This window comes from Spermophilus citellus (assembly GCF_964194105.1).
Source record: "Spermophilus citellus genome assembly, chromosome: 13".
NCBI lineage: Eukaryota > Metazoa > Chordata > Mammalia > Rodentia > Sciuridae > Spermophilus > Spermophilus citellus.
The window spans coordinates 60437901-60465440 of NC_138193.1; the positions used below are offsets into that span (position 1 = coordinate 60437901).

Consider the following 27540-nt stretch of genomic DNA (forward strand, 5'->3'; position numbering starts at 1 on the left):
TTCTTTCTTTCTATTTTTTTTTCTGCTTGAGCAAGCCAATTGCTTCGGGGATATGATTAAAAATTACCCAGAAGGGCCAGTTGGGTAGAGATTATGAAAGCCTTTGCTCAACTCAATAGTTAGACTCCAGGGTAATAGAAGTCTTAAAGATTTATAAGCAGGAAATTACCATATGTATTAATTATTTTATTCTGTAATCCAGGAAGCTGGATTACAGAATACATGGCAGCTTGAAGGCTGTTTGAATAGTTCAGTTAAGCAATACTAAGAGTCTGAACTAGACTACCTTGGAGAATAAGTAGTATTTCCACACTCATTTAACAGTTGAGATAATCAAGGTGCAGAGGCATGAAGTAACTTGTCCAATCCTGCAGAGTTGGTCAATAGGGGAGCTAGGATTCAAACCCAGGTAGTCAGTCTGTGAGGCCAGGCACAGGTCACTACTGGGCCAGGCTGACTGATGGTCCTGGCAGGTAAAATAGAAGAGAGCAGAAGCCACTAGGGAAACTTCAGCAGGACTAGGGAGTAGAGGGCACTCCCATTAAAGACCACATGGTCACAGAGGGGAAGCAGATCAGGTAGAGAATGACAGAGTTCAATATCAGACATGTGGTCCAGGAGGTCTTTGAAAGCCAGGCAGCTATGGAAAATGCCAGAGCAAAGCTTAGGAGAGTCATGGGCTGGAGAAAGATCAACCTGGACATGAAATATCATTGCTCAACAGTCATGGTTCTACCCAAGACCCTCCTCCTGAAGATGCAAGAACCCAAGGATGGGAGAGGCAGCTCAGAAGAGAGCTCTAGAGCCAGACCCATATTAAAATTCTCAGCTTAGCTGTATGTTCTGGGATGTTTCTTTCCTTTTCAAAGCAGATATACATTTTTTTTCATTGTAAAGTGGAAACTATAATATTTCATTTACCACTTGTTGCAAAGATGAAAATTAATATGTATCTCAAGTACCTAGTACATTTCTCTGCAAAAGTAAGTGCTCAGTAAATGGTAATAATTATTATTATCATTATCATCACTTAAGGGATTTGTTGAAGGTGAGGCTGGAGTGTGGGCAACATTCCAAGCTCCTAGTCCAATTATTCTCTTGGCAATTTATTTTTTTCATAACATCCTCTTAACTACATGAAATTTTCACCAGTTTCTCAATCCAGGAAAAGAAGTTCCTTTTGAGGAACATGAGTTAGCTTTTAAAAGGAAAAAAAAAAAAAACAACAACAACAAAGTTTTCTTAGTAGCCCAAAGAATAACCTAGAGAAATTAGATTAAAATTGCAGATAACGTAGATAAGACTATAAAACTCTGGAAACAAATTGTCATATTTTCCCAAAGCCTTAAGTGTCCAAGGCAAACCTATGGTGTGACTCATTTTTATCTCAAGAAGAATCAGAGCAAAATTGTGATAAGAAGTGCTTTCTCAGTCAGGGCCCTTCTGCTCAGGATTCTCCATGGCAATAATATCTGTGTTCACAGAGGGGCACCTTCCCCCAAGAAGGATGGACTTTCTTTCAGGAGTCATAGGAAATACTGAGATCTAAAATTCTAACAGATAATTCTTGCACCAGCAATAAAGTAGACTCCTTGAAGACTGAAGGATATGTAACCATCTATTTTTTCACTTTATTGTTCCTGACTCCTTGAGACATATTTTCTTTGGGCTTCAATGTGGTGACTAACAACATGGTCATTTAGTGAAAGACCTTGGGATTTAAAAATTATAGTAGAGAAGAATTTCTGGTAAAATGACTCAAGTTCACATCTCACAACACACACACACACACACACACACACACACACGTTCAAAACACAAACAGACTTAAGAAGAAAAAAGGATATTGGAAGTAAATGAAATTTATTGTTTAATATGATTGTCTCTAAAATAATATACTTGGTAAGGATATGAATATAAGCAATGTGGAAAAAATAAAATAAATAAAGAGGAAGCAGTGCCAACTGCATCCACTAGAAAAATGAGGACAGACATTTTGAGACAAAATTCTTTTTTCTTTTTCCCACTAAGAATTCTTGGCCTTTTTATTCAGTTTTCTCTGAACATAGCTGCAGAGCCTCCAACAGCTAGTTCTCCCTCCTACCATGTCCCAATCCCCTCCTGTGCTTATCTGAATATATAAGCCTGCCCTTTGCTCAGATTTATGGGTCCAGGCAGGGCTGTGTGTATTTACAGTGTTCTGACCTGAAGACCCCAGGCTGAAGGAGAAGAGAAGGAAACTGGGACCCATTCCATAAACAGAGACAAATATGAGGGGGAGTTAGAAGGCTTCGCTAGCACTTAACATTTTTAACTATTTGGCCAAGCTTAAGAATTAGTGATTAGATTAGAGTAAAAGGAAAACAAGCGATGTGAGTGCAGACTTGGAAAGAGTAAACTGTACGTTTTTGCTATAGTCTAGTTGTTGGAGGTTCTGGGTTTGGGGGTGAGAGTGGGGTTAAATTTAATGCAGAAGGTCAGAAAGAAAATTGATAAGTCAGTTACAGAGGGAGCTATAAAATGCTTTGGGAAAGCAGAGGGTCTCCAAGGATGAGGATATAAACAACATTTAATAAGTCGGAAAATTTCTCCAACCACAAGTTGAGTGCCTTGTGTGAAGCAAGATGAGTTGCATTTTTAAAACTATAATTGGTTATAGAAGAAAAATCTCTTGCTTCATGCTTAAATGAGAATATGTTGCTATAGATTACCAAAATGCAATCAATTATGAACCGAAGTGGTTTTTGGTAGGGTCTATCTGGTGGCTCACTTGAAAGCAATTGCATTTTCAAACAGGGGTGCTTTGTACGTGGGCCACCCATATGTAAAGCGACCAGTATCTCTAATAAGCACAGGTACCAGTTCAAATGGGAAATAAAGAGAAGTTGAATCCTTAGCAGTACTTTGGACCCCAAAATTGGATCCCTCTTCCCCAGGGTGCACCATATCTTTGTGCACCAGCAAATTATGAAAGCTTAACTTCTGTTTGGGCCATTCTCAAATAATCTACTTACTGGAAAAACTTGAGATCATGGGGGAAATTCCTGACCTACCAAGTATCTATAAAACAGAAATAATGCAGCATAAATAAAAGCTACAATGTTCATTAGAGAACTCACAAGCCAAACATGTAAGACAACATTGTGAGTGGAACTCAATTACTTTGTATCAAAATGGGTATAAAGAAGCAATCTGATGATATCCTCCACAAATAAATTTACATTGGAATAGAGCAAAGATCCACAATGTACATGAATAAGGGTGTAACTGGAAATTTTGTGAGCTATCAAATGCTTCTTTTTTTCCCAATTGAATATAAAGCAATCATGTTTCCATAATGTTCTCTCTTAAAGCTATCAGGATCTGCTTATCGTCATGATATTGTTTGATTGGCACTTTTTGTTTTAACTAAAATATGTTGTAGATAATGTGGCTTGAATTGAATTATAACTAATGATTACATGAGAAAATGCATGTGCTGAGCCATGTGTGTGGCACTCTATAAATGCTAACTTGTTTATTATTATTCTGTTATTATTAAAATCATTTGTCAGGAAATCAAAAGAAAAATTAATTCCACAACCGAACTTGGAAAAATTTATAATACGACATTCACATAAATGCATTTTCTTTTCCATTTATGTGTGCCATTTTATGCTTAAAATCAAACATAAAATTCAGAGCAGGAGAGTTAAGGAAGGCGTTTGGTTATTACATCGGTATAAGCTGAGGCTATAACAGTGAAAACTTGGGCAAAAAGTGATGAATGGCAAAAGCTGCCCAATAAGGCTTTATTTCTAAAGTCAAATGAAATACGTCATACTGTAGGAAACTAATTTTTTATTGCTATCATTTTTGAATTTTATTCTAAAATAATGAAATTTCCGCTTTGTAAATAATGCATACTCTGAACAGATGCAACCGCATGAAGAGTATTTAGGAGGATTCTTTTGGGGGGGGGGGGGAGACGATGACATTGCATGGCAGCCTCCCTATGTCATTTCTGTTGAGATTCATTCGCCAATGAGATTTTTTTTCTCTCTCTCTAATATGGTGTGGATCATAGCAACAGTGGGTTCAGATGTAACCATTTCAGAGCAGAGGCCTAGCTCAGTGTGCCAGGAAAAAAAAAAAAAAGAAAAAGGAAAAGAAAAAAAAAATACACGCACCACAAAGAACATTGAGATGAATGGCTCTATTTTATGAGCCATAAAAGTTTTATTCATCTTGACACTGAAACAGGTTTAGGCAGTGAGTTGACACGCCTTAAATAAATAAGTGGAATTAATTCCCCAGCCCTTGAAACAATAGCAGCATGCATGTAGCAGGGAGAAATGCCCATTGTTTCCCGTGGCTGCCTGATATTGATATTATTTGTGTTTTTCTGGCTGCTTCCTCAGGGGCCTGGTTGATCCACTTCAGATTCATCCCCTGTTTTATTAGAGGTTGAAAAAGGTTCAGGACCTGGTTGTACCACAGCTCCCACCGACAGCTAAGGAACCAGTTTGGCGTCTGGTTTATCTGTTGTTTTACTGCTGACCTTCAAATCAACTTTAACCCCTGACCTCTGGAGGCATCTATCATGACAAGAGGCTGTTTAACACAAATGGTGCCCATTTATAGGGGAAGAGACTCAGAAGATTTCCTTTTTATGAAGAATTTAGTTTTTCACCCCTCTTTTCTCAGTCACCACAGGTGAAATCCCTCTTAGCAGCTGGCTTATGAAATAATCTGAAGGGAGGCCTTAATGAGCAGAAAGCACCCTCAGCTGGAGATAAATATATGCAAATGAGATGCACAAACAAAGGAGCCTGGACAGAGAAATATCTGCAATTCCAGCAAAATGCTGCCTGCAGCTCGAAGATGAACAGCTTTGATAAAATGGTAACAAAAAGCACCTTTTTATCCTCCAGCGTGTTTTACATTGCAATAGACCATTGTCATTGCAACCCACTGGAGCATGCAGAGGTTTTCTGCACTGTTTCAGAAAACTGTTTAAACATTTGTTTTAAGGCATTCATGAAATATAATCAATGGACTGCTTCTTTGTTGTTGTGGTGGGTTTTTTTTTTTTTTTTTCTGAGTGTGTTTCAGATGTTATTGTAGCTATTTTACCTGTTGGTCTTTTGGTGGTTTAATGTTGCTGTCTGGCTGGGCTAGTTCACATTTTGGTGACTGTTCTTCCACTAGTTAGGATGCATTTTTTTTTTTTCAGTTTTGATGGAGAGAGATTTCAAGTTAATAACTAGTAAGAATCGGCTTTGAGCAGCACCCAAACAACTAGTTTTAATGATGGCAATCAAGTGTGTGGAGCTAATTCAGAGACAGGCATGTAGCATGCTGATTTTAATAAGCTTTAAAAAGGCAATCTCTAACTTTTAAAAGTCTCTTTTTAATTTAATCGTCCTTGGTTCATATGATGCCAAAACAAACAAAACCATTAAAATATGTTTTCAATATGTATCCACAGTGTTATTTGATGGTGTTTTAAATTCACATCGTGTTGGTAAAATATTGATTTGATGAGCTTTAAAAATGGAAAAGCTGAAATCATCAGCCTATTTGGGGGGAGAAAATAACATTTTTCTCCAAAAATGAACAAAACCCCATCCCCAAGATCTTATCACACAGAGAGGCTGGGCTCCTGACACATCAACTGCTACATTAGAGCCTGGGTATTTTGTTTAGGTGACGATTCAAAGCAGCTAAGGTGAGAGAAGAAACATCACACACTTCACATGTGTCAAAATACTATCACTCTAAAAGCTCAGCAATATTTGGCTCTTTCATTTATAACACAATTCTAGCATTCTGCAGCTGAGATGTATGAGAATCTTTACATTTCCTTTACCTAAATTATTTCATCTTGGTAGCTCGGATCAGAGTGCAGACATTTCTTCTGAATGCTGTGTAGCTTTCACATTTTATGTGCATTTCATCAGGCAAATGTCAAATTTGCTAATAACAAGAAAATCTCCTCATTTTTAATCATGCCACTCCTGTTGCATGGGATGGGGGTGGGGGTAGAGGCAAGCAGGGGGCGGAGAAGGGAGCATAAAAAAGCTTTGAGCAGTCTGACCAAAGAGAAGAAGGAGAAAAAAAATGCTTATTTGGACTTTTAAACGACACGTGCTCAGTTATCTGAATGTCTGTATCAGTGCATCATTAAATTCAGAATTTCAGGAGTTAATAGAAACTTGGTTATATTAGGGATGCTTTTTCAAGCCCAGGTTGGAAGCGGCATAATTATGTTCAACTGCTGTTGTTTGAAAGGGCAAACAGCATCTTAGGCACAGAACAATGAAATTACAGCTGAGATTTAGGTTAGCAAAAGCCGTCTTCTCTAGGCTTTTATGATTCATTATTTCCCATTAAATACAGTATTAGAAGTGTACACTAGATAGCTCATGGTTGCTGCTCTCGGAGCACATTATCTATATTACACAGGTCTGGGGAGCAGAATTAGAAAACTTTGGGGGAATGAGCAATATGTGTTTGCTGATAGAAGTACCATATGGCTCATCTTCTTCAATTGCTTTCATTGCGACTCTGATGCTGGAGAAATTAAAGTTTTATTTGATGTGGCACAGCTTAATGAACTGTCTTCTGTTAGGAAAATTGAATATGTTTCCTGTTATTTGAGCACAGAGCCTCCATGGTTTGGCTGATGAGGGATGCATTATGTATTGTTTATTTAGCATTTTGAAAACAAAAGCAAGATATTGAAGGTAAAATTGATTACTGCTGGATTGCATTATATAATCAAGTTTTCTCCTTTTAAATTTCCCTTTACAATCCTCTTGTAATGTTTTAATATGAGATTGCTCCAGGTTTTTTTGTTTTTTTGAGAGGATACAGAGCTTGGTTTTATCAAAATACCTTTATTTCTCAACGAGCCACATGAAACTCTAAAGCCAGTATTGTTATATTTATAAAGTTTGAAGAAGGATGTTTAGGAAGAAAGAAAATAACTCAGTTTGCATGAATCTAATTGCAAAAACTTCTAGCAATTTCCAAATCAGTTTTGAGCAGATCTAACCTTTGGCTAGTTGGAAGGAGATATCATTTTCTTTTGTTTGAAATAGACCACTTAAGAGCATGCTGGATGTGGACATCCAAGAAAGAAAGGATGCTTAATATTTGGAAATACAAACTTCAAACTATCAAGTTTGAAATTCTGAGTAAGTTGTCAGTAAGCGAAAAGCTAGAATTGAAGAGTACATTTTATGAATTTAGATTGCATTTATTGAAGACATATGATTAAAGAAAATACAGCATAAAAATATGTGCCAACCCACTCCCTGAAGAATAAGACATATATCTAACATTTTGTTTGATTTCTTCATTTTTGTTCTGGACCTCACCATAGTTTTGCTTTGTTTTGTTTTCATTAAAAAAAAAAAATACTGGATAATCTCTAAAAAGATCCAATGTCATATTACATTCTAATCTCTGCATTTCTTCCTTTCATTTTTAAGTAAGAATATTCCTCACATGTGGATGATTCAGGCTCACCAATCTGCAATGAGCAAGTAGGATAAAAATAAAGGGAATCCAAATTTATCTGGAATATACAGCCTGCTCCCCCACCAACCCGCAAAGCCATTTGTCTTCTGTGTTCTGAGATGTTTTGAGGATTCTGGCAAATATGGCAGTTAAACAAACTTCTCACACAATCTAAATACTGTCTGTTCAAGAGAGGCTTCCAATGTTTATAGTCCATAAGTAAAGAAAAAAAAATCTGGTATTTAACCAAGACTAGTGCTCTTGAAAACGTCTCTGAACAAAGTGTTTAAGCAAAACTTTGGCCACAGATATTCTCAATTTCTCATTCTTCCTCTGTCCTCTCCCATGGGGAATTTTCACATGCCATCAAAATTTTGTTCCTTTTCTAGAAATTAACGAATTAAGTTTTTTTTAAAAAAGGAATGCCTGTCTGGGGGACCTGGTCACATAAACTTCCTTTCGAAACAATTGAGAAGAAAAAACATCACATGTTTATGAACCCCATCTACTGACAGGGGCCTCCGAGGCCATTATGCATTGTTATCAGCATGGTGTAATTTGACTGTTGACAAAGTATCCGTGGCAGTGAGAACGAGCGCAGTTAGGAGTGTGGCGGATTGTAATCAAGAAGATGCTTAGCTGTGCAACACTGCATCTTGAGCAGATTTGAATCAACATCGCCTTAAGGGGACACACACACACACACATACCAAAAGGAGAAAAAAAAATCCATTAATTTTTAGAGGGAAAATTAGAGTGGCACTTGATGAAGTGAAATTTGACATGCGTTAATTGCTCTGCAGCTCTCCTAATTAGAGATTTTCAAATTCTTTTACTGCTGTCACCAAGATGGCACATTGTCTTGCTGGACAAATACTAAAATTGCAAATTGGTTTGATCAGGAAGTTTTCCGTACGAAGATTGGACCGTATTCCCCTGGTCCACTTCCAAAAGGTGAATGGTTAGTGAGCGAAGATGCAAAGACAACTGTTAGCCTTACCTTCAACCCAGATTAAAAAAAAAAAAAAAAAAAAAAAACAAGGCCATTAAAATAGTTGTGTTATGAGACTTAATGTAAAGGAAACAGGTGCTGATGTGATTTTCTTAAACAGATGGAAAAGCTCCTTCAGACTCGTGCTTCTGCCTCCTATGAAATATTTCAGGTGGAAACAAAAAAAAAGCTGATGAAATGCTGTATTACATATACATTCTCATATTTCTGCTTAGATTCTTCAGAAATTGGAGGGAGGCAGGTTTTTCCAAAGTCCCTGTCATATTTTCCCTGGGTCTGAAGTCTAAGGCCATAGCACTATGGGTTCCGCTTTTTGTCTTAAAGTAATTATACTGCTGCTTGGCCCCCAGGTTGTCATCAAATATGATACCATAATAATTCTGGTTTCCTTTTCTCAACTCCTCTTGTCTAACCCTTGAACCTCTCTTAATTCATTAACATATTGAATTTTTTCAATTTTCCATTTTCTTGCAATAACAATATTAATGCCAGGGTGAAAGCTTGATTGGAGCTAAATTACTTGTTACCTGCTGGCATTTATTTATATGGCATTGAATTATAAAGCTTTGCTATTGTCATGCCTTGGGCGAATTGTTTATGACACAAGTAATAGGAGTAATTGTTATTGTTGAAATTACCTGTCAGCTACCCATAGCAGTGGCCCTTGTCCCACTGACAAATAGTGACAAGGGAGAGGTATCCTCCATGCGTCCCCCTGATGGCTTCTCCTCTGATAATAAGAAGTGCAGGGCCTCTGATAATTTGCCTGTCACTGTTGAGTGCAGCTCAGAGAGAGTTGGCCAAATTGTTGTCATTCACTTTGACAAAGACAGCAAAATGCTCCCTTGCAGGAGGAGGATTATCAAAATAAATGAAATCACTTACACCCCCTTTGTTTGTTTGGCTCAAGAATTGCCTGGCTTTGTATGAGGTTGTGAAATCAAGGTCCAATTCTTATGGGTGTAGCTCTGTTCATACTAAGATGAGGACCAGGGAAGAAAAGGCACGTTAGAAGACTTGCTATTCTGAGGCTTGCATTGGCCCGTAAAAAAAATATATATATATATATATATATATATATATATATATATATATATATATTCAGATATAAAGGGAAGTCAATAAAATTGCAACAAGAACTCTAAGCATGTGACTGAACACATCAGTTTAAAACACATGTACAATTCACGCCTTTTCTCTCCTTGTCTTCCTCTTATCCCTCTTATTCTTTTTTGGACCCAGGCAGGCATTCAAATGCAATAAGCTTTTAAAAACGCACAAGTTTCTTATTTGCCATCAAGTTTCTTGGCAAATTTTAGAATTCTGCACCCCCGGCTCTTCCAGCTTTAAAAGATTATATAGTCAAATTTAGGATTATTATTTCAAATGGCTGGTTCCTCTCCATAAATTACCTTTTATTTATATACTATCTTCACGTGTAAAGAGATAAATGAAACGTAGTTCCAGATATGAAGCATCAATTATCACAGGCTTACAGAGGAAGCAAAATGGTCCTGTTACTGCCAGAGCTCAAATATAAATATTTGCATTTTAAAACCCCTTGGTTGCAGCCTGTGAACCTGCCATGGGGTGGGGGGGGGGAGGCGAGGGTGGCAGAGGCTGGGGAAACAGTGGGGGATGGTATCCGGGAGTGTCCAGGTCTGAAAGAAATGGACTCTAAGGCTAAGCTAACCTTTGTTCTTATAAAAACCGGAATCACTCTCACCTTTCCACAAAAGGCACCATTTCATGCTAGGAAAATTCTTATTTTTAAGGTGCCTGTGAGGCTATTTCTCATAGATCTTCTTAACAAATACTTGCTGTTCTAAGAAGTCAAAAAGAAAAGGAAAAAAAATAGCCAGGATAAATGTAAAATATTGGCTCCTTATAGGATAGTAATCAGCTGTTTATTGGTCTCTACCAGACCCACAATGACCAACCGCAGTGTTAAGTGCCAGCAACTTTGCCTTGGGCCCTTCTCTCTGAACACTGGCCATTATCTGATTAGAGAACCTCCAAGGAAGTCCTATTGCATAATTTTATGGGTCTTAACAGCACAGGTTGGCTGGCAGAAAAAACTACCTAGGAGGGTTGATAAAGCAACAGTGAAACATGATTTTATTTACTCCACTTACACCTTGCTCTCTGGAAGAGCAACTGAGGATCTCAGACGCTGGTGTCTGCACAAGAAACCTAAAATGGGTTCAAAAAGGAATTGTGTGGGATGTGAAGGAAACAGGAGAAAAATGACCTGTCCATTCAAGCTTTCCATGGACAGCACAATTTGAAATCATGAGCAACACTGTCACAGGCACCCAAATGCTCTCTGAGCGGTTCCACATTGAAAGCAAGAATATAGGCTTATGGCAGTGCTAAAATCATATACGCAATAATATGATGATAGGAATAAAATGTGTTTTAATCCTTAATAATAACGTATTGTTCTAAAGGCAACCACTCCATGGTTAACAATGTTGAATGTCCCTGATTAACAAGTGGAAGGCAGGGACATAATTAAGAGGTTATCTGTGGTAATAAAAATGCTCAAACCTGTCTTGGAATGTGATCCCTTCAACAGATAATTTTTAAGAATGTAGCATGTCCTTGCTTTCTCTGTCAAAACACATGTTAGTGATCCCAGGAGGGAAAATAAACATACGTTTTTTAAATGAAGATATTTAAAATGTACCCCATATTTCAGTATGTTGCTGTAACCTGGTCTTCTTTATGTTCCTCCTATAAAACCTAAATTAAGCCTCTTAGGAGTGGTTTTGCTGCAGGTTCCATCTAAAAACACAATACATTTTAAATGGTTTCAGTACTTGAGTGCACTTTAACATGTAATCACTGATGCGCATTCTCTGCTCCCCTCTTCCAAGCCCTGGCTTTCTGAAAGCACGAGCCATTTTTAAAATTTAGCTTCATTTGAAATGTAAACTTTTAACAAATCGTAATTGCTCCTGTAGCTCTATTGATGAAGTGACTGGCAGCAAATCTTTTCTCTTTCTCTCTCTCTCTCCCTCTCCCCCTTTCTCTCTCCTGTAACATTTTGAAACACTCATCAGTGTCAAAAGAAACTGCACACGTCCCCTTTGCTGCTCTAAATAAGGCTCAGCAATGTTAAGAAAAATGTCAGAAAAAGCTCAGTGGATTAAAGGGACATTCCTGCACCATGTCAAGGAGGATGGCAGGGCAGACTGGTCTGAATAATTCTGCAAGATATTTTTTTCTGGAAAATGCTTACTGTATATGCCGAAGGAAATTTTATTTGAAAAGATTTGATATTGTATTTGGTAACATACAACCTTTAGTTGTTTTTCTAAAACTTGTTAGTCTTTAATATGCTTTGGGTATGCATTTTTTTAAAATTAGACCAGTGATACACTCTTCTTTCTCTGGAATGTTTCTCTACCCGTGTGCAGCGTGAAAATACATTTCGGACTCTTTCATGCATTTTTCTTTTCTTTCTGAAATTCCTGGGATGTTCACTCAGCAAAAACAGAGAAAGCGCGGGCTCTTGCACATGCAAATTTATTGAACTAATCAGTCCTTTCCTTCGTAAATAAAATTTGTACATAGCTTTGGGGATTTCCAGACAGCTCATTTATATTTTTTAAAAAAGGCATTTCCACTTAATTTGTGTATTAAAAATAAATAATTGATATGAGGTTTTGAGTATGTTTTGTTCTATTTTCCTAAAGAATATTCAATAATCATGTAGTATTATCATGGCAATAAAATATCTCATAATATCCTAACTTTGTAATTAAAACTTAACGGTTAAAAAATATATATCTTACAAACTCAAGACTAAATACCACCCCAGAAATGGCAAGATTTGTTTTACAGAACAAGGTAAATCTCAGCTGATTTTAAATATAAACTTTTCCAAAACAGGTTAAAAATGAATTTAGACAAATTTGGCTCTTAACCTTTAAAGATTTCCTGCCCGTTTCTGTATGTCCTTTATTACATTAATTTTTTATTTAAATTACACCATTAACTGGATATGAATTTATCAAGAATACATGTATTGATTTATAAAACAGTACCATTAATTATTATAATAGCTAGATGTAGCTGATATTACAAAGCCATTTAAAGGTTTTTAATATAACTTGGACATACATAGATAGATAGACATTATGGACAAGACTACAATTTAAACTGGCTACCAGCAGTTAATGAAATCCTTGATTTATATTCTAGTTTAGAGATTGATTATTTTGTTGCTTTGTAAAACTATTTATATTATGCCATTTTTCAAAGGATGTCTCAATAAAAAAGCTAAATAAAATATTCAGTCAATTCCCAAAGCAGATTTTGTTTTCTATATTTTAAATGCTAGTGAAAATAATTGATTGTGTGTGTTCCAAGCTTTGTCATTTCCATTCCAGAGGTGCCCTTCCTGATGGGAGCCTCGTTTGCATATGCACACTTTCGCACACTTTTGATCTTTTCGGAAACAAACCTCTTCTCTTTATTTCATTATCCACACACCCCCCCCACCCCGCCCAACAACCCCATGTATATTTCACAAAACCCACACATCAGGACACATAAGTCTTTTTGGCATCTTTTATGTTATGCATTTTTTTTTTCCCTAAGGTTGTGGAAAACTGGGACTTACCCCAAAGCCGCAAAGCAGGCAATCACGGAGAGTATTTGGGTAAGAATGCAATCTGAAGAGAAAAAAAGAAACGTGAGGAAGCATATAAGCAAATAACAGTAACACTTTTAAATTACTTTTCAAATGGTAATTAGCCAGCAACTAGATTGAAAGTTAAATTCTCTTCACATTGAACTTGGTTTGGGTCTCCTGGTCTCTTTATTTATATCACTTTTCCTTGCCTGGCAACATATGTTACCGATTTATTATAGTATTTTTACTGTGAGCAGACAAATCTAAAGGCTAGCTGGGAAGGCTAGCTTCATCTGATGACTTTAGCAACAACTGCAGGGCATCCTTGAGGGTGAGCCAATAGGCTCTTTTGAAGCTATAATACTATTAACCATTTTGATGCCGAAATATTTCTTATAGCTATAGTTGGTTCAGTCTGTCTATAGGCATCCCAGGTTTTACACACACAAAAGTTCAATGTAAATGATTTGTTTTGTAAATATTTCAACAGCCTTCTAAGCACTTTCTTCCACGTGTCTCAAGTCCCCTAAGAGCCATCGGAATTCATTGGTTGGTTTCTTTATTTCCTTCATGTCCTCCAGAACACTGGACTCTGTGACACACATTTATAAGTAAACAACTATCAAGCATCAAGTTAAGCTGTCACCCCAGTCCCCCCCCACACCATTCATTCTCTTCTATGCTATTAAAAGAAACAAACATCCTTTACAATTTAAATGATCATATTTCTCTGATATATGCACAGCCCAGAAAAGTGAAGTTCAAGTCAGATTCTGCTTGGCTAAGGACCTGAAATTACTTTCTGAATTAGAGATGGCATACATTAAGGCCATTTTAATAGATAAGTGACACTTAGCTAAAGGTTTATGCCTTTTAATATGTCCTCATGAAAGTGTCTCTTGACAATTGTATTTGTTGACTAAACATATCCATTTAAAAATTACCAAATCACAAACTTCCATTTTTGAACATTTGCAATTTGCTTCAGGGCAAATTATCTACTTGTAATTTAACATTTTTATAAACAATTTCTTTCTCCACTTAAATGTCCATGTGTCTCCCTCATAATTTTAGGTATTTTTTTAGAACTTCCTTTGCATATTCATGAATTAAAACTTTAAAAATTAAATCTCAAATATTAGAAGCCAATATTCTTTGTTGGCCCAGTTTAGAAACTAAGATTTAACATAATTTTGATATTAGAATTCAATCAATTATATATATAATATATATATATATCATCCCTTGGGGGGGGGGTCTGACAAAAAAGTATTTTGAGCACCTGAAATGCCCTCTGTACTAGGAAATTCTGCTACAAATCCTTACAATGCCACAGCTCTCCAACATATTGAAGAGCCCACAATTCTAACTTGTTTGGGGTCCTTTGCATGTAAAATTTGACTTCAGATCAAGTGGTTAAAAAAAAAAACTACCATCTGTGTCACAATTCATCTCATTCTAGTTTTTAAAAGTTCTCAGATCTTCATCATCGTTTATGCTTCAATATATTTTCTACAGTCTTATTTTAGCATGCATTATAACAGCCCTATTCACCCTATCAAAAAGCTAACTATATCAAGTAAATTTTGTATTTATGTATATAGTTAAATAGTCTCATCAAGGTCTAATTTAAGTTAATGTTTAAGTGGACTTATTGTTTTTATCTGTTGTTGGATATTACTGTAGCATTTCTTTTTCTGTCCCTGAGAGGTATCAATACAGTGACCTGTCAAATGGGTACTTTTAGGTTAGAAATAATCATGATTGAAAAAATTTCAGCTTCAGAGAATGAGGTCAATTTTGGGAAGGTATAAATGTACTGCAATACTAAAAAGGATCTTCTGTAAGATTATGAATGCCCAAGTGACTCGATGCTAGTTAGTTCTGTCATTTCATGAATGAACCCATCCTAAAGGAACTGATTAGGACAACTTAGTGTTCAAATGTTAATATTCTTAGAAAAATGAATGGGGATGATGATGCTGGAGACCTTAGGGTTTTCTTCTTTAAAATTATGTTTTTGAACCAAAATTGAATCTCGGGCTGAGTTTGATCCCTATATTTAGCAGCCTGCTAACTGTATAAGTGGGCTCCTTGCTCTTCTAGAATAGCCCCTGGACTCTGTGCTCCTCTGGATGGCACTCACCCATCCCTACCATATTCTTCCCCCACATCTTTCTCTCCTACATCCTAAAACAGGTGTCATTTTTAGGCTGTGGTCTAAGGTTCCTCTGGTCCCCTGGTTCCAGCTCCGTCATTACCATTCTTCACTATATCTACATGGCCCCTTCCAGTGACTGCTCAAAGCCTTGGCCACATCCCTGCTCTCCCTGCTGCTCCCTCACCTCCACCCCGACCCCTGTGGCCCACCCCCCTGCTTTCTGTTTTGTCCATCACCTTGGTTTCTTTTCCCCCTCGATTCTGACCTGTACTTTTTCTGGATCAGACGCAGGCAGGTTGAGAGGTAATGAGAACCAGATGGACACAGTGCAGAAATTGCCCAAATGGGTATGAGAATGTGGGGAGCTGTCAGGCATGGAGAGAAGCTGGAATTTTTCAGCAATAAAATGGGATTTATCGCCACTCTACCACAGTCATTGCCGACAACCGTTTACCTTGACAGAAACCCCATTCCAATAGGCCACTCCGATGCAGATTCTTTTTTCCCAAAGAGTGATGATTGGTATTTGTTCTAAGGCTCAAATGGCCTGCACTAAAGGTGAAGCATTAGGCCAAAGTCCTGTATTCCCTACTGAGGCAAATGAACCTGCTAAAATAAGTTCCTTCCACAATGGCTGTGTAATTGAAACCAGAAAGTGAGAGAATTTGATAAATTGCTTGACCCTGAAGGAATGTTAAGGTCATAAATTTTCATTGCATTTCTCTCTCTCTCTCTCTCTCTCTCTCTCTCTCTCTCTCTCTTTTGTTTTGTTTTTATGTACTGATTATATTTAGTATTTGCTTCAAAATTCAACAAGCTTACAGATCATCGGTTGTGGCCCGAGGGGAAAGCACAGTAAATCATCAATTAAGAGGGCAGGGGGCATTCTCCCATCTACCAGAGAGGGATGTCAGCTCCTTGGTATTCCAAGGACAATCATGGAGGTGTCTTACATCTCAGAATTATTCCAACTTAGCACGCAATTTGTCCTGGCATGGACAAAGTAAAATCTACAGCAAAGATTTTTCGCAGAAGGGCGCTGCTCTACTTCTATCATTTAAGAATGATGAACTGTTAAGAGACTGGCAATTCATTTGAAGCAATCACACCCACATACCTCTTCCCCTGGTAACCTAAAAATAAGGACAATTGTATTTTAGCTACATAGGACTATCCTCATTTTTATGTGTGTGCCTGTATGTGTGTGCGAGTGAGCACCAGTGGTTCTGAATGCTAGTTTTGGCAAGTCTGCTTTGAAATTCTTTGAACTTTTTTTTTTAATCTGAATTGTCTTAATGTGGAAATAAAACATAGGTCATAAAAACAGTCCGAGGCATATATTGCATGATGTAAAATGGGCTAAGATCCTCAAGTCATCTTGCAATAGAAAATTCCTACACAATTTGCTCTAAGGTTTTACTTGTTCTTCTGAAAAGTGAATAAACTGCACTTGCTGGCATTTTAATTTAGTGTTTTCTCTCCTCCATCATCTGTAGTGACAATGATAACATATACTCTTTTGACCTAAAGTAGGTTAAGAAATTTCATAATAGCCAAAACTTCTCATCCTTGAAAATATTAAAGAACAACATATCTATCTCCTGTGTATTTTTGTGCTTGATTTGTTAGAACAACACACACACAAAAAAAAAAAAAAAAATCAGACATGTTCTACCTTAATGCAGCATTTTTATGCTCAGAATTTTCAGAACTTGGGAGATTCAAAATGGGATACAGGATAGAGGTTCTGATTGACTTTGGAATCTTATTAATTTAAGAAAAATATGAGTTGTTTTCTGAGTCTTTCTGAGTTATTTTCAGTTACTAATTACCAGCATAGAGGTTGAGACTAATACTAGATCTCTGATGCATCAATATTAAATAAGCATGAGTTTTTCCTTATAACCACTGAACTATGTAAGAAAAAGATAATTTATGTTGCAGTCCATAAAGTATGATTCAGTAGGGGTGAGACTGAATAATCTGTAGTCCTACACCCACTTTCGTTTGTTCACAAATAACTAATGACTGGTGTTTATTAAGAATATTTCGACCTAATTTTTTTTTGGTCAAGTAAAACAGTATAAGAAAGAGAGTCCATCAAAGAAATAAATCCCAAGTCTTCACAATTACAAAATAAAAAGTTGGACAATTTTCAATTGATACAGAGAAGCAAGCTGTATTGTAGCTAAGTAAAAAATCTTGGAATCTGGCACCAAAGTACAAGGCAAGATGATAATTTTCATATGCTGTTGCTTAGATGTGTATAAATATTCTTATAAGAATTTAACAACAAGATGTCATTCTCTTATACAGGGAAGATCATGATATGCATATGATCTGCCTTTCATCTAGTGTGTTCTTTCCAGTGTTAAAATGTAGCCTCCTTTCCTCTGCACTTAAAAATTTTGTCACACAGATGTATCAAACAATCAAAAAAAATAAATAACTATATGCATATGTATATGTATACATATATAGGTATAAATAAAATATGAACAGAAAATGGATTCAATCACTAATATTTTTGCAAACTAATGTTCAGCTGATGCAACTCAATTTTATTTTGCATCACATTAGTGTCATAATGGTAATGACTAGCCTTTATTCACTAACAGTTTGAGTCAGCACTTTGAGACATTTTCAAATTAGGTCATACTGCACATTTGTGGCTGATACAAAGGTTGATTAAGAGAGCTGCACAATTGTAAAGTGATGTGGTGTGAGTTGAATTAAGTTCTCTCTGATAGTTACGGGAAATGTGAGCCACTATAACTAAGCAGAAATAATGTATGGGCTAGAGGGGGAGAATATATTTCCGCAGAGTGCTTGAAGTAATACTCATTTACAATTTAACAAAGTCCTCTGTCTGTTATGGAAGGATTCTATCATGGGGCCTAGAAACAAGCAATGAATTACAAAAAGGACACTGGAGGCCTGGTCCCCAGTTCTGTTTCAGTGAAAGTCAGTTTTTGTCTTTATGTCCCTTTTGATCTTCTCAATAAAGACCTTTTCTCCCCTTCTAGACACTGTCTACAGCTTTTCTGAAGCCAAAATGATCATGTGTCACAACCAAACCATTTGCCCATAATGTAACAATTCTGAGGTAAGGCTAAATTGCTATGCAAGCTGGACTTGGAAGAAAAGAAAAAGTCTATTTAAAGTGGTATTGTCATGGCAAATCCACCAGCTCATCTAAAATTCGAAGATCCAGGATTTTTTTTTTTTAATTTACCCTGCGCTTCAAGAAAATTGTAAAAATGGTTCCTGAGAGGCAAGCGTACCTTTTAATTGACTTTGAAGAGAACAAAAATAGAAGTTGAAATGTTTAATTGTTGGTTTGTTCAATATGGAGCAAAAATACTGCTTTCACATTGTATTGTTCACTCCATAGAAAAAAGCAGCCAGACACGTGTGTGTATATATATATCAGTGTGTGTGTGTATGCATATGTGTGCATGTGAGTGTATAATGAGAGATGCTTTCAAAGCCAAGGAACATGAATAAAAACGTAAACAGTGTATGGCACTGAGTTGAAAGTAAGGTTCTTTGGCTTAGTAGCTTTGGTCCTAAGAACAAAATAGGAGTTTCCTGTATCTTTTCTCCTCTACAGAACACTGCTTGCTTTCTTTGATTTTGCATACTAGATAATAAACTTCTAATGTGATCAAATCACACTTTATTTCAGATGCTTGATGTGTTTATTAGTGTCCACTTCCTGGGCAGATTTTTCTGGATTCAATGTGTAACCCGGGACCCAGTTGTTGCTCGTAGATCCATGACAATGTTCATCACCTCCCCACTCCAACACCACATCGGTTATCTCCAGGTTATTCTCAATGTCTTTTCAAATTCCATCAGATTTCAGAATTTGGCTGAACTTATTTTCTCCATGAGAATGACCAGGCAAAGTAAGAGGAAAGGTTTTACTGAAAAAGAGATGTCGGTATTGATGTTTTTAAAAATAAATGCTTCAAATTAGGAGTGTGAAGTTGTCCGAGCCACATTCTCAATATTCATAAATATCTTTATACTCCAGGTTGCATAATTATGATTTTCACAAAAACGAAAGGAAAACGGGCTTCACATCTTGGAAGGAATATAAAGGAAAAAAATTTAAAAGGAAGGATAAGACAGAGGAAGAGAGAGATAACAAAGAAAGGGAAAGAAACAGGGAAGGAAGAAAAATGAAAAGTGACCGGTTTCAACTCATCCACTGTATTTCAACAGAGACCTCCTCTTGAATCTTCCATCCCTGTCTACTGATTTCTTTCCCTCAGCTGTGAAAGACCACAGTCCACAAATGTGCTACAGAAAATCACTGCCTTCAACTTGGCTGTTACTGGCTTTCTGTTACTTCATATAATCAACAAATTTAAGCTGTCACTTAAATTTGGATAAACCCAGCCCCCTTTGTTGTTGCTGAACAAGTTCTTTGGCTTTGTAGAAGTTGCTCTGCCCAGATCTGAATTCTATATTGCAAAAATGATGGTCATAGGTATCTTCCAGTGGAATGTCCTATGACCCAGATTTACAAATGCAGCTGGATTGATAGACTGCGAATTGCTACTGGAAATAATGGTGGTACCACGTCTCAAGTCCAAACATTTTCATTTTGAACAAACCCTTCATATTTGTAATTGCTTAATTTACATTTTCAAAAGGTCACTTGTGGTGCTAGTTGGAATGGATGGTGTATTTTATTTATTTTGAAACAGGCTAATTTTCCTAGCCAGAGAGACGCACCTTTCCTGCCACTAGAATGACATAAATCTGCATCAGTCATAATATTGCCATGAATAAGTAAAAGTATTTTTGCTATTTTGTTAAGCAACTAAGGGAATGCTTGAGCTTCTCCAACAGTTTAATTTAGTAGATGGGAATAACATCCAGTGAGCTATGTTTATTAATAGTGGGTTTTTTTAAAATTGTTCCTTTGCAGAATGGATATAGCAACATTACAGGGTTACAACATGACTTTTGATGATCCGGCATGCAGTGATTAAGTAAGGTTAATCCTCATTTTATATGCTAATAGGATATTTATAATCTCTACAGCATATCCAATTTAACAATTTTATTCTCTGTTGTTCAGAAAGTATTTCTTATTAGTGAAAGAGAAAACCCTTACACTCACCACAGATGCTAGTTTAATTGGGCTTGAGAGCATTGTGTATAATTAGTCCACTTCTCTAATATTTCATCTATAATTACATAATGAACAATGAACTTAAATTTCATAAAATTGGTGGGTTCAAAAGAAAGACTTCAAAAACAAATGAGCATCCTGTTTCCAATATTTCCCAAGGCCTACTGAAGCCTGATGAGAATAGAGCCAGGACCAGTGTGAGTTCCTTGAATAATGAGTGGATGCCCCTCAAACTCCAAAGCAAAAAGCAAAAATGATGTTCCCTTCCAGTCTACTCACCCCACCAAATGACAATGTAAGTGGCTGAGTTGTTTGGATCAGGCCCAACTATCACTAGAGAAGTAGGACAAAAGTCTCCACATACTTTATTCCCAAGGGCCCCGCAAATGTCAACCTTCAGGATGGTGTTTTGGATGGCAAAGCAATTTTGTTTGAGGTTTGGGTTCTCCCTGTGTTCTTTGCTCCCTCCCCTTTCCCCCACATTTAGAGTTCTTCCAGCTAAACTCATTCCAGACAGAAGCCTGTGAAGCTTTATCATGGGAACCAACTTTTGATTTTGTTAGGGAATGTGAGAGAAGGAAAAGAGAAACTGGCTTATGCTTTTGAGGGTTTCTCTATTGGTTGAAGTAAGTTAGCGGGATCTCTGAGTAGTGATGTGTGCATTGCCCATCTCAGTTTAAATGCTATTTAAATTCAAGGATAAAAGCAAAAAGGCTTATGAGGTTCTCGAAGAGTTTTCTCAAGGGCCACAATATCAGTGGTGTGTAGCTCAGAGAGTTAGCCAAATTCAACAACACATCCACATGGCCCTCAGATGCAACTTCTCTTGTATCTCTAGAATGTTCATCCCATAAAGACTTGGATTGGTTCTTCCTTATTTCACCTTCCAACATGTTTATTCCACTTCTACTAAAAAAGAGAAACATGGTCAAAGCAAATACTATGGCCCAGAAGCCTACCCACTGACCAATGGACAGATGAAGACCCCCTCAAAGACTTCAAACAGAATCTCTTATTTTTTGAATGAATAATCTAGAGATGGAAATGCCATTGGTTTCTACCTAGAATCATCATTAGGTTGTTCATCTGAGGGCTTTAAACCAGGGAATTAGTTAACAAACGGTGATGGAACACCTGAAAGGTCAGATAGTAACGGCAAGACCACCCAAAGCTTGGCAAGGGCAGGAAGCCACTGCCACCCCTCCACTGGAAGGACAAAGAGAAGATGGCAGGCTCTGGGACCCCAGAAGAAAGCCAGCCATTGTCAGACCACCTCAAAATCTGGCAGAAGGGTGAGAGGTTGGACACCCTAGCCCCTTTCCTCCTCCCTAATCACGGTCTCCATTTGCAGAACCTCTGCAGAAGCCACACGGCAAAGTGCTTCGCAGGGTTAAGCCCTCTGCAATACAAAAAAAGCAAGGAAGGAATAGGTCTGAGAAAAAACAGATAAATGACCAGCCCAGCCCCTTCTTCACAGCCTTAGGACTTTTGTGTGAAGATAAAATTCCCCCCAAAAAAAGAAAAAAAAAAAACCTTGGGCGAATACAGTGGAAAGAAATTGATATTTAGTTTGGTTTCAAATTCCTACAGCATATACCTAGCAATACCAACTAAGAAAATGGCTATCATTTTGAGGACAAACATTCCACATAGTTCAGCTGAATAAATTAAAAAGGAATATCAGTGCTTAAAAAAGTAGGAGCCACCCTCACTCCCAAATGCTTGAAGTTATTTGTGAGGGCAAGGTGTCATTTCCTACATCAGTGTAGCCCCCAGGCAGCAGAGCGAGGCAAAAGTAGGTCAATCTGGACTTTGAATTTCCTGGTTTCCATAGATTTTGTTACAACCAAAACTTTGCTTGAACAAGGGGAGGGGGGAGTTTTGTTCAGGGCAGGAGGGCAGTGCCTGGCTGAACAGCAAGGAATTGCCTGAGCTTCATGCCCCTATTGGCTGCTCTGCTGCTCCATAGTCAAATCAACTATTTAAAAACATTTTTTTTCTAATGTCCTCATGTCCTTGAAGCTAGTCTTCCTTGACACCAGCTAGTACTGATGGGATTTGTTGTTAAAGCTCAAGAACAATGCCACCTGTCTCCTTGAAACCTAGACGGAAGTGCACTTTTCAAGGTTTAGCATCTTCTCTCCTCGCTACTCCATTTTCAGCCGTATTACTTGCCTTTTAAAACGCAGGGTGCAGTTAAGAGAGATTTGCATTTGGTCCTACAAAATGAAGATTTTAAAAATAATTTGATTTTTTTTTCCCTTTCTGACCAAACCCATATTACTTGGAAAGGGAAAGGCCAAGGGGAAATTATTGCTATTTTAGACAGCAGCATAAATTTTCTTCCTATTTTTAACCTAGCTTTTAATTTAATAAGTTTTATGACCCTTATATTAAGTACATATGTTTTACAAGACATTGTGTCCCTTGAGTCACCCTGAATTTGCTCTACTGTACCAGAGTTAAATGAATGAATACTGTGTTTCTGATTTTAGTTCACCCCGTATTTGATCCTTCTGATATGCTTGTAAACCGGCATAAAAGCAGAGACCAGCAACACAATGCAAGAGTCATCTAAAGGTTAGCACAGACTGACTGTTTTTTAATTAAATGAATGAAATTGTCTCTTGGCAATATTTGAAATTTCAGATTTCTCTCCTTTTTTTGATAAATAATTAGGGACAAGCAATGTGTTGGAAATGGTCTCTGATTTTGAGAATTAGCAACTAACCATGCTCAAAGCCTAATTATGCGTATTCTGTAAGACTATGCAGAGGTAGTTCCCCCTTCACATGAAAGCTTCAAAATCAAAGACAATGATGTCTCTTTGGAAATCTGAAGTGAAATTCATTTTCTTATACAAGATAGTCTATCATGTGTTCATGGTCATTTGAAAATGAGCATGATGCTTTACAAACATAAAGAGGGTTTCACTGATTCTGAGAGAAAGATTATTTGAAAAATATGATTAAGGAGAAAATGAGTTCATCACAGAATGGAGAAAAATAACCTAGGAAGAAGTAACCTTTCCTGCATTTATATGGCTGGGAGTAGGGATGGGACTGTAAGGAGTGAGGGTGGGGCTTGACCTAAAATTGTATGTTTCAATAGAGTAAAAATATAACAACCCTGGCATTGGTGATGAAATTATTATTATTATTACTATTATTCTGATTACTATTATTATAAAGATAATAGCAGATTTTTACATTCCAGAATAAAACATATTTTTACATCAAAAGTATAGGACCTATTGATTAGCTGAATATTCAAACAGAAAATCTTCCTAATGTGATAAGATTTGTTTTAAAATATGCTCTATAAAATTTGTCGTTTTGATTCTGATTTTTAAAAATGGTTTCCCCACACATGCCAGTATTTAGTAATCAGCAGGCCACTCAAAGTGCACGCCAGGTCAATGGATTTAACGTGGCATCAACCTGAGATGGAAGAGTTAGTCTTTGCATCAGAATTTCAGATTGTGTGCCAGAGTATATAACTCTGTACACTTAAGTTTACTAATGTATGAAATCCAATTCAGGAAGCCATTAATTTCTTTCCTATTCATTTTGTTTGCTTCTGTCCTACTTCAGTGACTTTGAAGGACATGACCTTAAAGTATAACTGGCTATTCAGTAGAAGCTCCCTTAAAGATCTACAGAAGAATTGATGTTTATTTCACATCCAGGTATGGGTTCCAAAATTGATATGTTACCCTGAGATTTTATTGTTAGTGGAAGCCATCCATTATTTTCAAAAGGAAAAAAAAAATTCTCAGTCTTTCTATATTTCATTTCAAGACAGAGTAACCAAAATATCAGACCTGTTTGAAATCTATTTAAATATTTGGCAGGTTATTTGGTAGGTTATTTGCATGTAAAAGACCTTTTGTTTTGTTTTCAGAAAGATTGTTAGAGTTCCTTATATCTGGAAGCTCTTGGTCAGCCCAACTGTGTAAGTTATTGCCACACTGCTGAGAAATACAGGTTGCGATGGAATGTTGGCATTAGGCTCCACGAAAACAAGGGCTGGCCATTTTAACCCGTCTTAGAGAACTCCTGGTCACCTCCCAAGGGGCAAATTGATGTCAAGTTCTGCTGTCTGTCAGGATTAAGTGCCTGTTTGCTTTTTCACTAACATGTGGTTTGAGAACAAAGCAGCTCAAATCTCCTCAGTCCCTAACAAAGCATCTCAAATTGCTGAGTAAAATTCCTTAATCCCCCATCTTAATCTGAAAACACCAGCAGCATGATGGAACACTGTGGTCTGTCTTTGTACTCCACCCACCCCCACCTTCCCCATCCCTGACCACCTACTCCTCATTAACACACGCATTCCCCCAGTACAGGACTCTCCAACAGAACATGACCAAATCGGAAACTCTGGTAACTGGGACCAAGGGCAGGGTGGCTCTAAGAATTTTTATTCCTTATCAATTTCATTTAAAGGGTGAAGGGGGAAAACAATGACCAAACAGAGGGATTAACTGACTTTCACTTAACCCTGAAGGTCAGATGTATACAAATAGTATAAGTGTCATAAGTTTCAATGAATAGGTTTTAACAGTTTGGTTGCAATATTTGTTAACTCTAAGTTGGAAACCAAAAGGATATGCATATTTTTGCATACAAATTTGCAATATTTTTTTCTAAGAGAGCAAAACTACTTCAGTGACTGAAACTATGAGAACAACTTCATAATTTAAGAATCAAAACTTTACCCATTGCTTGTTATTTTTCAAGCATATATACATTGAATAGAACTGAAAGTTGCCAACACTTTGCTATTTATATTTGTGAAATGTCGAACTCTGTTCAAGTTGAGTTATTCAAAAAAAAAACAAAACAAAAAAACTCATTTTCTCTAAAAAAAATTCCTTATGAATCATGATGACTCCACCACTTAATTTGTAATATTTTTCTTGCCAATTTTAGTTGAAAATAGTATCGGTAGATTTTTCTTGAGAGGACTTTTTTTGGGAAGTCAACAAATTGAGTTCTGGTTTAGGGAAGTTGAAATTCATGGTGGTTCTCTATTATTTTTCCCCAGTCTATTTTTCTAAATAGTATTGAACAAGATTCACCATAATAAATAAACCAAATTTAAAAACTCTGCTCTTCACTCTAAAATTTTCACTCCATTGAACACCAAGTTTAAGGTAGATTTCATGAGGTAGGTTCCACTCTTTCACGATCTCTTCCCCTAACACAAGTGAATAAAACCCCATTCTACAATCATCTTGGACTCTCTATAGTACATGCATCCTGAAAATGATAATAAACTTTAATACAGAATGTAAAAAACAGGAAAGCAAAAACTTCCCCAACATCTATCAAAATAACCACCTGTGCTTTTTCAATAGTATCTCTTTCCACATTTTTCTTCTTGACATTTTTACTTTCTATAGGTAAAGTGTAGGGAAACAAAAGGAGAAGAAAGTACATACAAACATCCTAGTTCGAGTTAAAGCCTTCTTTAGCAACAATCTCTTTTGAGACTTTCAACTCCAATGAAAAAATAAAGAAATTGGAATTGAGATTGAGACATCATATTTTTCTCAGTACATTCTTTCATTCTTATAAAATACCTATTTAAATGGTGAAGAAATCCATTCCCTCTCAACTCAGAAATGATTATCCTTTATAAATGTCAGATTTTTAAACTTACCATCTTTAATGTCAGGATAAAGAGGGGGGGATCTGGGCAGTTGTTGCAACTCCTAATCCATACATCTTCATACATGAACTTCTTCCCCCAAGCCAAGAGTTGAGGCAATGGCTTTGGAAGACAGAAATCAAGCAACAATCTACTTCATGGTGCAATGGGAAGAGCAAGGAATATAGCCCTATAACCAAGCTTCCTGTGTTTAAATTCATGTTCTTCTGTTCCTAATTTCTGTTCCTGGGAAATTACTCAACCTTTCTATGGCTCAATTTTCCCTGCAAAATAAGGACAATGATTGTTCCTAATTCATATGAGCTAACATTTATAAGATACAAAATATCCAGCATTAAATATACACTATACCAATGTTTGATTTTTTTTTTTTAGAAATTTATACCATTCCAAGTTAGTTTGAAAATAAGGTCTTTTTTTTTCTACTCTGTTCAAAGAAAAAACATGTCATGAGCTGATACCATGGGAAGTAAAGAAATATCATGGTGGGAGAAGTATTTTTCTACTCAAAATAGAGAAGAATATTGAAAATTAAAAAAATACAAATAAATGAAATACATGAAGAATATATCTTTAAGGGTCCAAAGGATTTGGAACAGGATATGATGTGGTTTGTGTCTTAATAGCCTACCATCATCATAACCAATAGTTCTTTGAGAACTCTTGATTATTCTAGACAAGTTATTTTGCTAAATATGCTGTTGGATATTTCAGCTACATCTATTTTGACAAATAATTATTACTAAGACCTGGACTGTAACAAATAAACACCATATTTTAGAACATCTTATATCAACCTGAGTTGAGATTCCAAAACAAATATTTTTAGCTTTTTTTTAACCAATAGACATGGTCATTTTAAGTATTAAATAAAATGAGCTCGTAGGGAAATGTGTTCTGAAAGTCTCTATAGTTTTTTTTTTTAACAAGCTTTCTCATATATACTTCAGCTTAATTCAACGTAACATTCTTAGTTGCCCCATTGAAATAGTCATGGGAAATGTTTTCCTTCATTCACTTCTTCAGCAAATAGTCATTGATTATTACCTGTGCTAAGTCTAGGGCCAGGGGCTAGCATACCGTAGTGAGCAAAACAGACAAGATCCATGGGGAAAAGCATATGATTGGTAAAAGTTTCCTAGCTGGCTAACATACCCATATAAAGATATTGGAAAAACATTTTGTCTTTACTCTTCCAGCTTGGGTGTGTATTCTCAGCATCTTCCAAATTCAGGTTTATGTACATATATCAAAGACCACATTGCACATCTTAAATTTATACAATTTTGTCAATTATACCTCAATTAAGGTAGGTAGTAATAAAGAGAGGAGGTATGTTGATGGACCAATGCAATCTATAACAAGGCATAAGACTCAAGGGCTCTGTTTCAATT

General features: G+C 36.6%; 1 protein-coding gene across 4 annotated transcripts in view; it reads right to left on the bottom strand.

Moving 5' to 3' along the window:
* The window catches only part of LOC308632599 (uncharacterized protein), a 78593-nt gene extending 65390 nt beyond the window's left edge, over window positions 1-13203 (bottom strand). For 3 of the 4 annotated variants that reach the window (XR_014018601.1, XR_014018602.1, XR_014018603.1), the window contains exon 1: window positions 13149-13203. Coding sequence is in view for 1 of the 4 variants with exons in the window: in XM_081264849.1 (XP_081120975.1) it covers window positions 10245-10269 (25 nt within the window). In the remaining 3 variants the exon portion in view is untranslated. Of the gene's footprint in view, window positions 1-10244; window positions 10344-13148 lie in introns of all 4 variants that reach the window. The other variant, XM_081264849.1, reaches the window with a different exon arrangement.
* Between the last annotated feature and the right edge of the window lie 14337 nt (window positions 13204-27540).